Raw genomic sequence first — 12,842 nt, forward strand, 5'->3', positions numbered from 1 at the left:
TATCTTTGTATTTACTTCCAGGGCCAAACATGACCCTGCAAAGAGAAGGTGTTTAATAAATGATTGCTGAATGAATGCATCGATGAATCACAACAAATTGAAAGAATGAATGAATGAAGTGAATCACTGAATGAAGCAAACAAATGAATGAGCTCAGGCTGCAAAGTTGCTACACTGATAGACCACCCCCCTCACCCCCCCCCCACACACAAGCCTTCTATGCTAAACCTTCTCTGAAGGCCATTCCCCTCTCTGGACTCAGTTTCTTCTTCTGATAAGTATAAACAATCATGTGTAAATGAAACTGACGCAGGGACTTGTCAGGTTAAATTTAGTAGAAAGAATTCTTCTTCGTGTATGTGTTACACCAGATGGCCTCTGAGGTCTCTTCCAAATCAGGCTCTGATTCCACAATGCTTACATTGTTCCAGCACTGGGTTATTGTGAGAAAAATGTGCTTTGTAAGCCTTGTGTCAGTATCAAAATGGTCCTATTGCTGGAATTATTATGAAATATGCCATTGTAGTCCAATCTCACTATTTTTCACATGTGGAAACTGAGGCCCAGGGGGGAGAAGGGTTTTTGCCAGAGTCACACACAAAAAAAAACAGTAGCAAGACTGAGGCTGGAACCCAGGTCTCAGGACTCCCAGCCAGGGCTCTTTCCCCTTCTTTCTTCCTGCTTCCCCACATCTCTCCAGATGTGGAACCCCCACTAGCCAGATGCTGTCTGATTCCCTTTCCTTTCCAGGGCTGGTTTATTTTGGGTGTCGATGAGCCACCTCTTTCTTACTAATTTCACACTCCACAGTGTGGGCTCTAGTTAACCCTGTTGGGATGGGTTGCAAACATTTCAGAGACTTTTGGAGGTAGTGTGCCTCCTTCCCCTTCCTGAAGGTCTTCAAGCACAGATCACTTGTCCAATGTGATGTAAAGAGGACTACTGCTCAGATACAGGAAGACCTCTAAGGTCCGTTTGAATTCTGAGATTCTGGGAACCTATGAGTTTGGGTAAGGGGAGCACCCAGGGAATGGGTATCTTGGGTCCTTATTTGGGTTTTGCCATCTATGTGACGTTAGGGAAATCACTATTCCCTCTCTGGCCTTTGATGTCTCTCTCCATCACACAGAGACAGGCATCTTAGCCATTCAGAATATGTGGCATTTACCATTTATTCTAGAATATAAAACCCCTTTTCCTCCATTCCTCAACCACCACCATGCCCCCCCAACACACACACACACACACACACACACACACACACACACACACACACACACACACGTCTGAAAATTAGGGTAGAGGAGAGACTCAGAATTATACAATCATAAAATGCCAGGGCTCAGAGGGCCCTTAAAATATGGAACATAGGATGTCAGAACTACAGGGAATCTTAGACATAGAACACAGGATGTCAGATCTGAGAGACAATGGTATTCCACTGAGTTCAACCCTTTCATTTAACTGGGAAATGGGCATGAAGAGGGAAAGGAACATGAATAAGGGAAAGTAAGTCAGTGGCAAACAACTGCCCTTTGTCTTAGGGCACTTCAGCAAGCCAGGGTGCTGGGGGAATTTGGAGAGGTCAGGTATTGTGGAAAGCACCCTGAGCTGGTGGGAGTCAGAAGATCTGGGTTCTGGTGGTGATTATGCCAGCGACTTGTTATGTGACCTTGGGGAGGTCCCTTCCCCTCTCTGGGCATCACATTCCTCCTCTGTGCGGCCTTAATGGGCTGTAGAGGATGTTGACTCTGACAGGTCCCTTCTTGTGCTGACATTCTATGGCCCTGAGGTCCACTCCAGCTCTGCCCATCTATATTCTGGGTGTTTTAGGGACCCTATTGCCTCTAAACCACTGTGGCTTCTTTAGAATTTGAAGATTTTATGAATGAAGGGGAAGAGGAGAAAGTTGGATAAAAGGGAATAAGGACAGAACTGAGAAGATGCCAAGGAGATGGGGAAGCAAGGTGGTGAATGGGGGAAGACTAAACCTGGCCCCCAGAAAACTCTCAGAAGGGATAGCTAGGAAGGGGGCTGTGGCCCATTTTTCTATCCTTGCTGCTCCTAGACAGAACTGTATCAAATCAGAACCCATTTTGGGGCTCCCCTTGACCTAAAAGGCCCTCTCCTTCGCTTCCATTCCTCAAGGCCCAGCTCAAGCCCCCCACCTTGATCTCTCCCTTATCTGAGGCCTCAAAGCCACCACTCAGACCAGGCTAGGTCTTTTTCTTTCCTCTCCCACCCATCTTCTCCCCAGCAGAGCCAGGCATTCTGTCAGGCATTGGAGACTCAGGCCAGATCAAGTCACCGATTGACTTCCTAGTATCTCTGTCCTTCCTCTGGATTCAGTGACCTGGGTCAATGCCCTCTTTGCAGAGTACAAGGAAGTTGTGTGAGGGCTGGAGGTTGGGAGGATACCTACCACTTTGGGGAGCACAGCAGAGATGGCTTCTTTGATGACATCGTGAAGACTAGAGACATCAATGACAGAGCCCAAACTCAGCAGGGCTTCCTAGAAGAGAACAGAGGACAAGAAGCATCACCACAGGACAGGGCTGGAAGCAGAGTACTAAGGAACCTTTAAATCCAAGCTTCTCAGAACCAGCTCTAGAGCCTAAGAAGGCATCTTGTCTCATTCTCCCCCACCCCCCAAAAAAAAAACCCAAGGCGTCCTCTCTATGGACTCTCCTATGGCAGGTCAGCCAGCCTTTTCATACTTCCAAGGCCAGGAAACTTGCTCCCTCCCAGGACTGTGACCATTCCACTGAGGAACAGCTCTCATGCTTAGGAGGCTTTGTCCTGCACTGAACTGACATCTGGCTCCCTGGGACTTCTCACAGCTCTTAGCTCTATGCTCTGGGGCCAAGTAGATCAAGTCTAATGAGCTCTCCCTATTTGCATGCAGAATCCATTCCCCCCTATCTGAAAGTCTCCTAAATGTCAGGCTAGACCTCCCCCATCCCTTTAACTACAGGACATGGTTTCCAGGAAACCTCCCTTCTTGGTCACCCTCCTCTGGACACAGTCCAGCTTGTCAGTGCCTTTTCTAAAACCTCCCAGAACCAGAGGCAAAGCTCCAGGTGTGTTCTGACGAGGGCAGAGGACCCCAGGACTATCACTTCCCTCATTCTGAAGCTTGTGTCTCTTTTAATGCAGCCAAAAATTGAACTCATTTTTTTTTTGACCACCAAGTCAGACTGGTGACTGATACTGAGCCTGTGGTCAGCAAGCACAGAAAGAAGAATTACAGTCAATAATCCATGTCTCCCCACCATCACGAAATCATTGATCGCTGCTAAATTCTTCATTCATTCGTGGTCACCCTTCACATGTTGCCCTGGATAATCCCAAAGAATATCAATTTTTACAAACATACTTAATTCCCCCCTTAAAAAAAACCCAAAGATTTGGCTTTGGTAGGAAGCCTAGAATTTTCCCCCAATTGGCTTCCTTCCTTGGCTCTGAGCCCCCAACAAGCCTGGGGTTCACCCCATTCCAGGAGTGTTTAGAACCAGAGGGAGGGTAACATCTACCAGATTTATATGTCTCTGTGTGTTTCTAATAATAGAGGGGGAGGAAATAAGCATTAATATGGCTCCTACTATTTGCCAGGTACTATGCTAAGTGTTTCACAAATATTTTCTCATTTGATCCTCACAACAACCCTGGGAGATAGAAGGTATTATTAGCATCATTTACAGATGAGGACATTGAGGCAAAGATCAAGTGACTCATCCTAGGTCACACTGAGATCACATTTGAACTCTGGTCTTCCTTATTCCAAGTCCAGGGTTCTATCCTCTACCCCCCTCTTAGGTGCTTCCTATACATGGGCTTCTCTAAGAATGTGGTCCAGGAAGGTTCAAATCGAACATTCTCTGTTCTGTACTCCAGTCTCCCATCACGATGGTCCAGGCTGGGTCCCAGGAATTTTAATTAAGTCTTAAGATATAAAGTTTAGGGGCAGCTAGGTGGCACAGTGGATCAAGCACCGGCCCTGGATTCAGAATGACCTGAGTTCAAATCCAGCCTCAGACACATAACACTTACTAGCTGTGTGATCCTGGGCAAGTCACTTAACCCCATTGCCTAATCAAATAAAAACAACAAAATAAAGTGCTTTAAAAAAAGATATAAAGTTTAGGGAACAATTTTCTAGGACAAGAAAGTCTTCTTCCCTCTTCACGTCTAATATTCAACCCCTGACAGGAGACCTCTAAATCTGACTACCCTTTTTTTTCATCCATTAAGAAACCATTGGAAACCAACTCTTGATGGGGAGGGAGGATGGGGTATGTGGCGACAGGGAGGAGATAGGAAAGCATGAAAACAGGGCTGGATCAGGTCCTAAGATATAGCAAGGGAAGACCATTTGATAGAACTGGAGAAGTCTCAAGGGAGACATGATAGCTATTTTCAAGTACTTCAAAGGCTATCAAGTGGAAGATGGATTATTCTGGTTCTGCTCAGTCCCAGAGGGCAGAACCAGGACAGTAGGGGAGAAACTGCAGAGGCAAATTAGACGGTAAGAGGAAAAACAATGAGAGGTGTCCCCAAGGGAGGCATAGAGCCTCCAGAGCTGGCAGGTTCTCCTTTAGCAAAGGCTGACCACTTGGATGTGGTGTGGTGGGGGTGGGGATAGACGGCCACTGAGGTCCCGTCCAACACTGAAATTCTGTGACTCTGTGGTGGCAGAAGGAAGCGGGTATTACAAAATCATAGAATTTCAGAAGTGAAAAGGACCTCAGAGACTTCTATCTAGTAACCATTACATGCCCAACAAGCCATCAGCCAGCCTCTACTTGAATACTAGATGACAGGGAACTCAATACTTCACAAAATAACCCATTCCATTTTTAAACGACTCTAACCATTATGAAGGATTTTTTAATATCAAATTAAAATCAGCCTCTATACAATGACCTCTCCCTACCCACTCACCCCAATGGTTCCTAAACCTGCCTTCTGGAGACAAGCTAATCCATTCTAATGAGGGCTCAAGGGCTACAGGTCTGAACCCCAGAAGCCAAGCTGGCATAGGGACCAGGAAAATCCCAGAGGTGTGTAGGAATCTTAAATGGGGCCCATGGGAGTTCATAAAGGAGTGAAAGTTCTGGATCTAAAGAAGAGGAGCTAATGATCTAGGAAGCTGAGTGCAGATAAGTAAGACCTAAACTCCAGGTCTAGATCTTATGTTGAGAGCGACCTGTGAATACCTCATCCTCAATTCACAAAGCAGCATCTTCAAATACTCAAGCATGGGATGGAGTAGAGCTAGCTACACAACAATTCAAGGGAAGAACGCTCAGGGGTCTTAAGGGACCACAACCTCAATGAGCCAAGAGTCTAATGTCGCCACTAAAAATAAAAGGGCAACCTCGGCTTTCATTCATAGACGCCCAGTATACAGAACATGGACTCTCTTCTTCCCTGATCAGACCACATCTGGTGTGATCTGGCACTTCCTTCAGTTCTGGGTCCACACTTTAAGAGGGACACTGAGGAGTTTAAAAGTCTCCATCATTTCACTAAGTAATCAGGCCCCAAAGTACAAGGACTACAATAATGTAAAGAAAATCAATATTAAAACCAGAACTCTGCATTTCAATGACCAATCTTCATTCTGAAGAACCATGGTAAAAGGTGGCAGCTCTGGGATTAGAACTCAGGTCTTCTGACTCTAAGTTCTTTTTGTTAGTCAGTAAAGAAAAAAAAATACAACCCTTTATTGAAACATCTAGAATTAACCCCAGAGGGACCAGGCAAATCAATTGTGTCAAATGCCACAAGAATTTCCTAAATAAATTTTTATAACTTACTATAATTTCCTCTATCTGTGCAAATGAACTTTATTTATTGGAGGGAATGCAATTGAGGTTAAGTGACTTGCCCCTGGGACACACAGCTAGTAAGTATCTGAGGCTAGATTTGAGCTCAGGTACTCCTGACTCCAGGGCCAGTACTCTATCTGCTGTACCACTCAGCTGTCTTGAAATGTGCTTTAAATACAAATAATTACAAGGAGATGTTAAAGTTCTATTTTGAAATAAAAATGTTCATCCTGCTATCTCTAGTATGTACAAATACACTGTGTCAATTGAGGCAGCTTGGACCTGCAAGGTATTCTTAAATTAAAGACCTTCAAGAATCATTAAAATATAATAATAATAAAGTACATAATTCTTATAGAACAAATCATAAAAGAAAGTATTGCCCCAGGTATATTTTGGTAAGAGTCTCTTTCATTTAATTATATTCCCATTGCTCTTTCCACTACACCTCAAATCCTCCTTAATCTATGGGAAGTCTCCTTTTGAACCTCCAACTGGACAGGAAAGGGGTGAAATGAAGCAAAAGTAGTCACTTCTGAATTCACTCCACCTATCTGGGTGAGATTCTGAACAACCTTATCTCTTTTCTCTCTGAGGACACTTTACATGGCCAAAAAGCTGGAAAGGTGCCAAGGAGTAATGATAATCATAATAGCTAGCATTCATATAGGTCTACTTAGTGCCTGGCACTGTGCTAAGTACTTTACAAATATTACCTCATTTGATCCTCACAACAACCCTGTGCTGAGGAAACTGAAGTAAAACAGAGATTAAATGACTTGCCCAGGGTCACACAGCTAGGAAGTGTCTAAGACTAAATTTGAATTCAGGTCTTCCTGACTACAGCCCCAGTACTCTGTCTACTGCATCACCTAGCTAGTTCTACAACAAATGTAATTAATATAATATAATTAATATAATATAATAATACAGTACAACTAAGGAAGGAAAAGAATGAGAATCTAAACTTTCATGCTCCCAATATTAAACATGAGGCCCTGAATAAATGTTTGATAAATGAATGAATGTGTTTTTCCACAAGAGAAGGTGTACCATTTCTTTTAAGTACTGAGGGAAGCGGAGTTCACACTATGTTGAAAAAAAAGTTTGAAGAAGCAGGGACTGTTTGGCTTAAAGAAAATCAGACTTGGGGTTGGGGCAGCAAGGTGGAGAGGGACATGAGAGTTGCCTTCATATATTTGGAAGAAGGATCAGACCTTTTCTGCTTGGCTCCAAAGGAAACAATGGGTGGAAATTATAGGGAGGCAGATTTCAATATAAGAAAAAGCTTTCTAAGGAAGAGCTCTGCCACAATGGAGATAGATCGATAGATACATAGGTACATAGATATACAGATAGGCAGACAGAGAAAGATAGATAGATAGATAGATAGATAGATAGATAGATATAGATAGACAAATAGACAGAGAGATGATATAGAGACAGATGGACAGATAGATGACAGACATAGAGATGATGAAATATAGACAGACAGATAGATAGATAGACAAGATATAGAGACAGATGGACCAATAAACACAGGTAGAGATGACAGACAGATAGAACATCTATTGAATGCTTACTATGTGGTGATAGGAACTGTGCTGAATCCTGGGGATACAAATACAAACAAGTAGATTGTTCCCTGATTTCAAAGAGCTTACATTACATGAAAAAACAACACATAAAGAGGTGCTGAAATGCTGGGGGAAGGGAAAGGTATCCATGCAGGGGCATGGTGAGAAGACTGTGGAAAGTAGCCTGGAGGTCTGGGCCCTTGTAATCCAAGGCCAAAAGTTCACTTATTAGAGCCAGAGGAGCCTTGGGTGGTAGTCCAGTTCTCCAGTGGAGAAGAAATTGTTAGGGCATAGGGAAGAACCAGGAAGAAACTGGTTGACCATTCATCAGCATAACACAGTAATATAATATAGAGGGAGTTTCTACACTGGCAGGGAGGTATGGCTATATGCCTTCCCATATCTGCAATTCTTAGGTTCTATGCATGCCCACTGGGTTGCTAGGAAGCCCAGGACTGAGAAGAGAAATAAGGATTCAAGGTTCCCAGGATGTTAAAGGTGACAGAGGTGGAAGGGGGGATGGGGGATGGGGGACATTTGAATGATGGAGAGAAGAAAAAGAGAGTTAGGAGGAGAGGAAAAAAACATTAAAAATCCAGCCTTAGGCTTAGGGCTTTGAAGAACCATCTGCTCTCATCCTTTTTCAAATTTGGGTCTAGCCTCAGTTTCCCCATCTATAAACATGAAAGGACTACACTAAATAATCTCTGAGGCTCTATGGCATTCTATGTTCTCTGTCTTAATGACCCTTCCACTAATAACATTCTGGGTTAATTTAAGCAAGCCCCCTTAGAGCTCTCTCTTTCCTAAGGTTCTCCTCAGCTCTCACACTCTGTATTCCCAGATCCAGCTTTAAATTTCATAAGCCCGAGGATCTTTGCCTATGGCCCTCTCTCTGCTGCCACCAGAGTTCAAGTCTCACCCATGAGCTGGATTCTCTCAATGGCATCCCAGCCTCCAGACTCTTGTTTTTCCATATTTCATCTGTTACCCTCCTATTAAAGAATCTTCACTGGTTCTATAGAGCCCTGGATTTGGAGCCAGAGGTCCTGAATTCACATGTCAGCTCTGCTACTTATCACTGTGATCATGCACAAGTCCTCTAACCTCCCTGGGCCTCAGTTTCCCCATCTGAAAAATGAGGAGGTTGGACTAGATGACCCCTGAGGTCCCTTCCAGCTCAAAATCTATGATGCTATGATGATATTATTATAGCCAAGGTCTTCCAAGCCTAATTCCATATTATCTTCCCTGCATATCTTCCATATTCCAGACCAGTGAGACTTCCTTGCTGTTTTCTAACCTCATACTGTCTTCTCCCACTCTGTGCTCACATCCCCATACCTAGAATGTGTTCCTTCCTCAGTGTGATACAGAGGAAGGACACTGACTCAGGAGTCAAGCGCCTAGGCATGCAAGCCTTAAAGTGCTTTATAAATGACCAGTGACTCAGTTTCCTAATCTGTAAAATAAAGGGGTTTGGTAATGGTCTTTGGGGTCCCTCCCAATTCTAAAGCTACTTGATTCTCTCCATCCACTTAAATGTTTGTCTTCCTTTGAAGGTCAACTCAGACCAGAACTGTCTTAAATTCTAATTTACGATTTCCCTATAAATGACAGAAGTGATTAGCTATGAATACACCAACTTCTATGGCTTTTTAATAGCCCCCAATTATTTTTAAAAGGGAGGACTGAATGCTGGAGGAAGAGTAAGATTGTACTGATTACCATGATTGCAAAATAAGAGAAAGGTATTTTATAACACTTAAATAAATCATTAATTGTTCCAATGTTAATTAGTAACTTCTGTACTGTTATTTACAACAGTGCTTCATTGCATTATATTGCTCAGGATGTAATTCCAACTTGTAAAGTAAATAAAGATATGCATTATAAAATACCCCATATAAAACCATTCTCGGAACAAGTGGGGAAAAAAACCCAAAGCTCAGTTCAGGTGCTGCCAGATCCTAGAAGTCTTCTCTGATCCCTCCCAGCTTTCTCTGTCTTCCATTTCTCTTATACTTTTGCCTGCATCTCTCCTTTGCCCCTAAAACAATTTATCATCCTTATTCATATATATGTAGTGCAAGAGAAATAGCAGGGCAGGGAATCAAGAAAGACCTGGGTTTGAATCCCAACAATGACTCTGCTTTTGTGACCCTGAGTAAATCATTTAACTTTTCTAAGCCTCACGTTCCTCATCTGTAAAATGGAGCAAGTACTTGCAGAAAGGCAAAGTGATAGAGTCAAAGGGACACTAGAGTTGACATCAGGAGAGACCTGAGTTTGAATCCCACTTCTGACACTTAATCAGTTGTGTGATCTCAGGCAAATCACTTGCTCTCTTCTCATCTGTAAAATGGGCAAAATAATATGCACCTCAAAAGGTTGTTGTGGGGAAAATGCTCTGTAAAACTTAAAGCACTATCAAAATGAGCTCTTATTACCTGTCACAGAATATCAGAGTTGGGGGGTAGCTAGGTGGCACAGTGGATAGAGAACTAGCTCTGGAGTCAGGAGGACCTGAGTTCAAATCTGACCTCAGACACTTGACACTTACTAGGTGTGTGACCCTGGGCAGGTCACTTAACATTGATTGCCTCACAAAAAAAATATCAGAGTTGGAGGAGTCCCTAAAGGTCATTTGGTTCAACCCACACCTGAGTAGGAATCTCCTCTATGCCATTCCTAACAAGCAGCCATTGGCCTTTCCTTAAAGAAAGTGTGTACCCACTACCTCCCAAGGCTTACCTTACTTTTTAAATGGTTTTTCCTACATCAAGCCTAAATTTGTTTCTTGGTAACTTAGGGCCATAGATTTCAAGCTAGAAGGGATCTCAGAGACCATCTAGTCCAACCCACTCATTTTGCAATAAGGAAACTGAGGCCCTGATAGGGAAAGGGCCAAAGAGAAGAAGTGTAATTCCTCAGCAAGGTGACAACTCTTCAAGCATTTCAAGACAGTCATCATGTACCCCTGTAAGCCCTCTGTTCTCCAAACCAGACATCCCCAGTGCCTCCAACCGATTCTCACATGGTATGGATGAAGTTAGGGTCAACTAGTCGGTGCAGTAGATAAAAAGTCCAGCCTGGAGTCAAGAAAACTCATCTTCCTGGGTTCAAATCCAGCTGCAGACTCTTACTAGCTATCTGACCCTGAGCAAGTCATTTAACCTTGTTTGCCTCAGTTTCCTCATCTGTAAAAATAAGCTGGAGAAGGAAATGGCAAACCACTCCAGTATCTTTGCCAAGAAAACCCCAAATGAGAGCACAAAGAGTGACACATATGACTGAAAAAAAGACTGAACAACAACATGGATGATGTTAAAGGTTACAGGAGAAGAGAGGGAACAGAGGCCAAATAAGAAAAATTGGTTTTCAAGAAGGAGCTGAGGGGGAAAAGGAGGGAGGGAAAGATAGAATTTAGAGCTCAAAACTTTAAAAAAAAAAAGTCAAATACTAAAAATTGTTTTTTCATATAACTGGGGGAAAGCAAAATATTATTTTAAAAAAGAAGGGGCTGAGGATTCAATGTAGAGAAAGGGGCAAGAGGAGGGGAGAGGCCCTAAAATCTCCTTCAGTCTCAGGTGGAGGCATGGTTCCTGGGGCTCACAGCTGTAAGGAAAAGATGACTGAAAAAAAAAGAAAAGAAAAGATAACTGGACTTAGACTGACCTGGGCTTTAATTCAAATCAGTCAGTCAAGCATTTATTAAGTACCTACTATATGTGGTAGGCACTATACTCAGGGATACAAAAACAGACAAAAGATAGGCATTGTCTTTGAGGGGCTCACATCCTGGTATGACAGACAACATGCAAATAACTATGGACAAACAAGCTGTCCTGTTCTTCTGTGTGAGGAAGGAGGGAAGGAATAGAAGGAGGAGGAGGAGAAACATAGTTTGGTTGAAGGATCACACATCTGGATCAGACTTCTCACAAAGAGAGCAGCGGCCTGAGTTCTGCATCCTGGGGCAGGGGTGGTGTTAGGCTGGGCTGGTTTGGACGCATGCAAGAAGGAGGAGAAAGATCTAATTTTCTCTCTACCCCAAAATGAGGAAATTAGTCTCCGGTCCTCTCCTGTCTTCTGTCTCATACTGCCTTTCATTCTTGGCCCAGCTGCCTCTTCTCTCCAGAGCTTTACATGGGTACCTCTAACCAGCCAAAGTGTTGAGGGATTGTCATTTCCATGGATCTTAGCCTCCTCAGGACAAATATTCCAACAAATAGTAATGAGTCCACAGTACTCTGGCCATAGGTAGACAGCACAGCTCCAGGTCACACAGATGAAGGCAGGGGTGGTTTCTAATGTCCTGAAAACATTTGACTTGTGTTAAAATGATCTCTGTATTTCATTTCCCCAGAAGACAGTGCAGTCCATGAGGCAAGGGCTGGGTCTTTTCTCTACAGGTTTAAACTCCATTACATCTAAACTCTGCCATATACCCCAGGCTCAGTCCTGCACCTAACAGGTGCCTAATAATCAATGCCAGGTGTTCTGAATAACAGAGCAGACATGGTAGAGTGCCTGGGAGGAAGGATACCCAAGTTGTAGTCTCAACTCTGCTACTGACTCATTGCATCATTCTGGGTCAAAACTTTTCCCATTCTGGGTCTCAGTTTTCTAGTCAGAAAAATTGGAGAGAGGGAAGGGAATAAGTAGTTAAATAGTGTCTACTATGTGCCAGGCACTGTGTTAAGCACTTTTTACAAAAGAAGAGTTTGGCTGAATAATCTCTAAAGTCTATTCCAGATCTAGGACCCTACAAAGAAGTTGAGAGAATACAGGACATGAAGACAGGAAGCTCTGGGTTCAAATCCTCACTCAAAACACTGTAAATGGCATCTGCTCATTTTGCAGAAAGAGAAGACATTGAGACCTGGAAAGTTCTTCCATGACATTTTGAGTTAGGCTGGTGGGAGATTAAAGACAGTGGGAAGAGGACCAGGCTGGTAATCTGGAGGCTTGAATTCTAGACATCTGCTCAATGCCTTCATCTCTCTGAGACTCAGTTTTCTCACCTGTAAAATGAGTTGACAAATTCTGCTCCATATTACTCACGGGCCTGATGCATGGGTCAGTTGATAAGAAAAAAATATATTAAAAAAGTATAAGGCCAAATTCAGCCTATGAGAGATTCTCAGCAGAGGGAAATATGGTGTAATAGAAAGAACATTGAGCTTAGAGTCAGGAGACTGGGCTTTGAATCTTACCTGTAACATCTACCAGCTGTGTGACCCTGGGCAAGTCACGTAACCACTTGGAGCTTCAGTTTCTTCGTCTATAAAATGCGGGTAACAATATCTGTACCACCTACATCACAGGGTTGTTGTAAGGCCCAAATAAGATAACATATGTAAAGTGCTTTGAGGAAGAAAGGGAAGAAGCATTTACATAGCACCTACTATATGTTAGGAACTGTGCTACA

At 43.2% G+C, this 12,842-nt stretch overlaps 1 protein-coding gene across 2 annotated transcripts in view; it reads right to left on the reverse strand.

The window, feature by feature from the left end:
* The window catches only part of PDE2A (phosphodiesterase 2A), a 170,488-nt gene that overhangs the window by 63,179 nt on the left and 94,467 nt on the right, over positions 1 to 12,842 (reverse strand). For both annotated transcript variants that reach the window (XM_020989647.2, XM_020989648.2), the window contains exon 3: positions 2,423 to 2,512. In XM_020989647.2, coding sequence (XP_020845306.1) covers positions 2,423 to 2,512 — 90 coding nt within the window. The remainder of the gene's footprint in view (positions 1 to 2,422; positions 2,513 to 12,842) is intronic.

Source organism: Phascolarctos cinereus, unplaced genomic scaffold (assembly GCF_003287225.1).
Source record: "Phascolarctos cinereus isolate Bilbo 61053 unplaced genomic scaffold, phaCin_HiC Scaffold_726;HRSCAF=1367, whole genome shotgun sequence".
NCBI lineage: Eukaryota > Metazoa > Chordata > Mammalia > Diprotodontia > Phascolarctidae > Phascolarctos > Phascolarctos cinereus.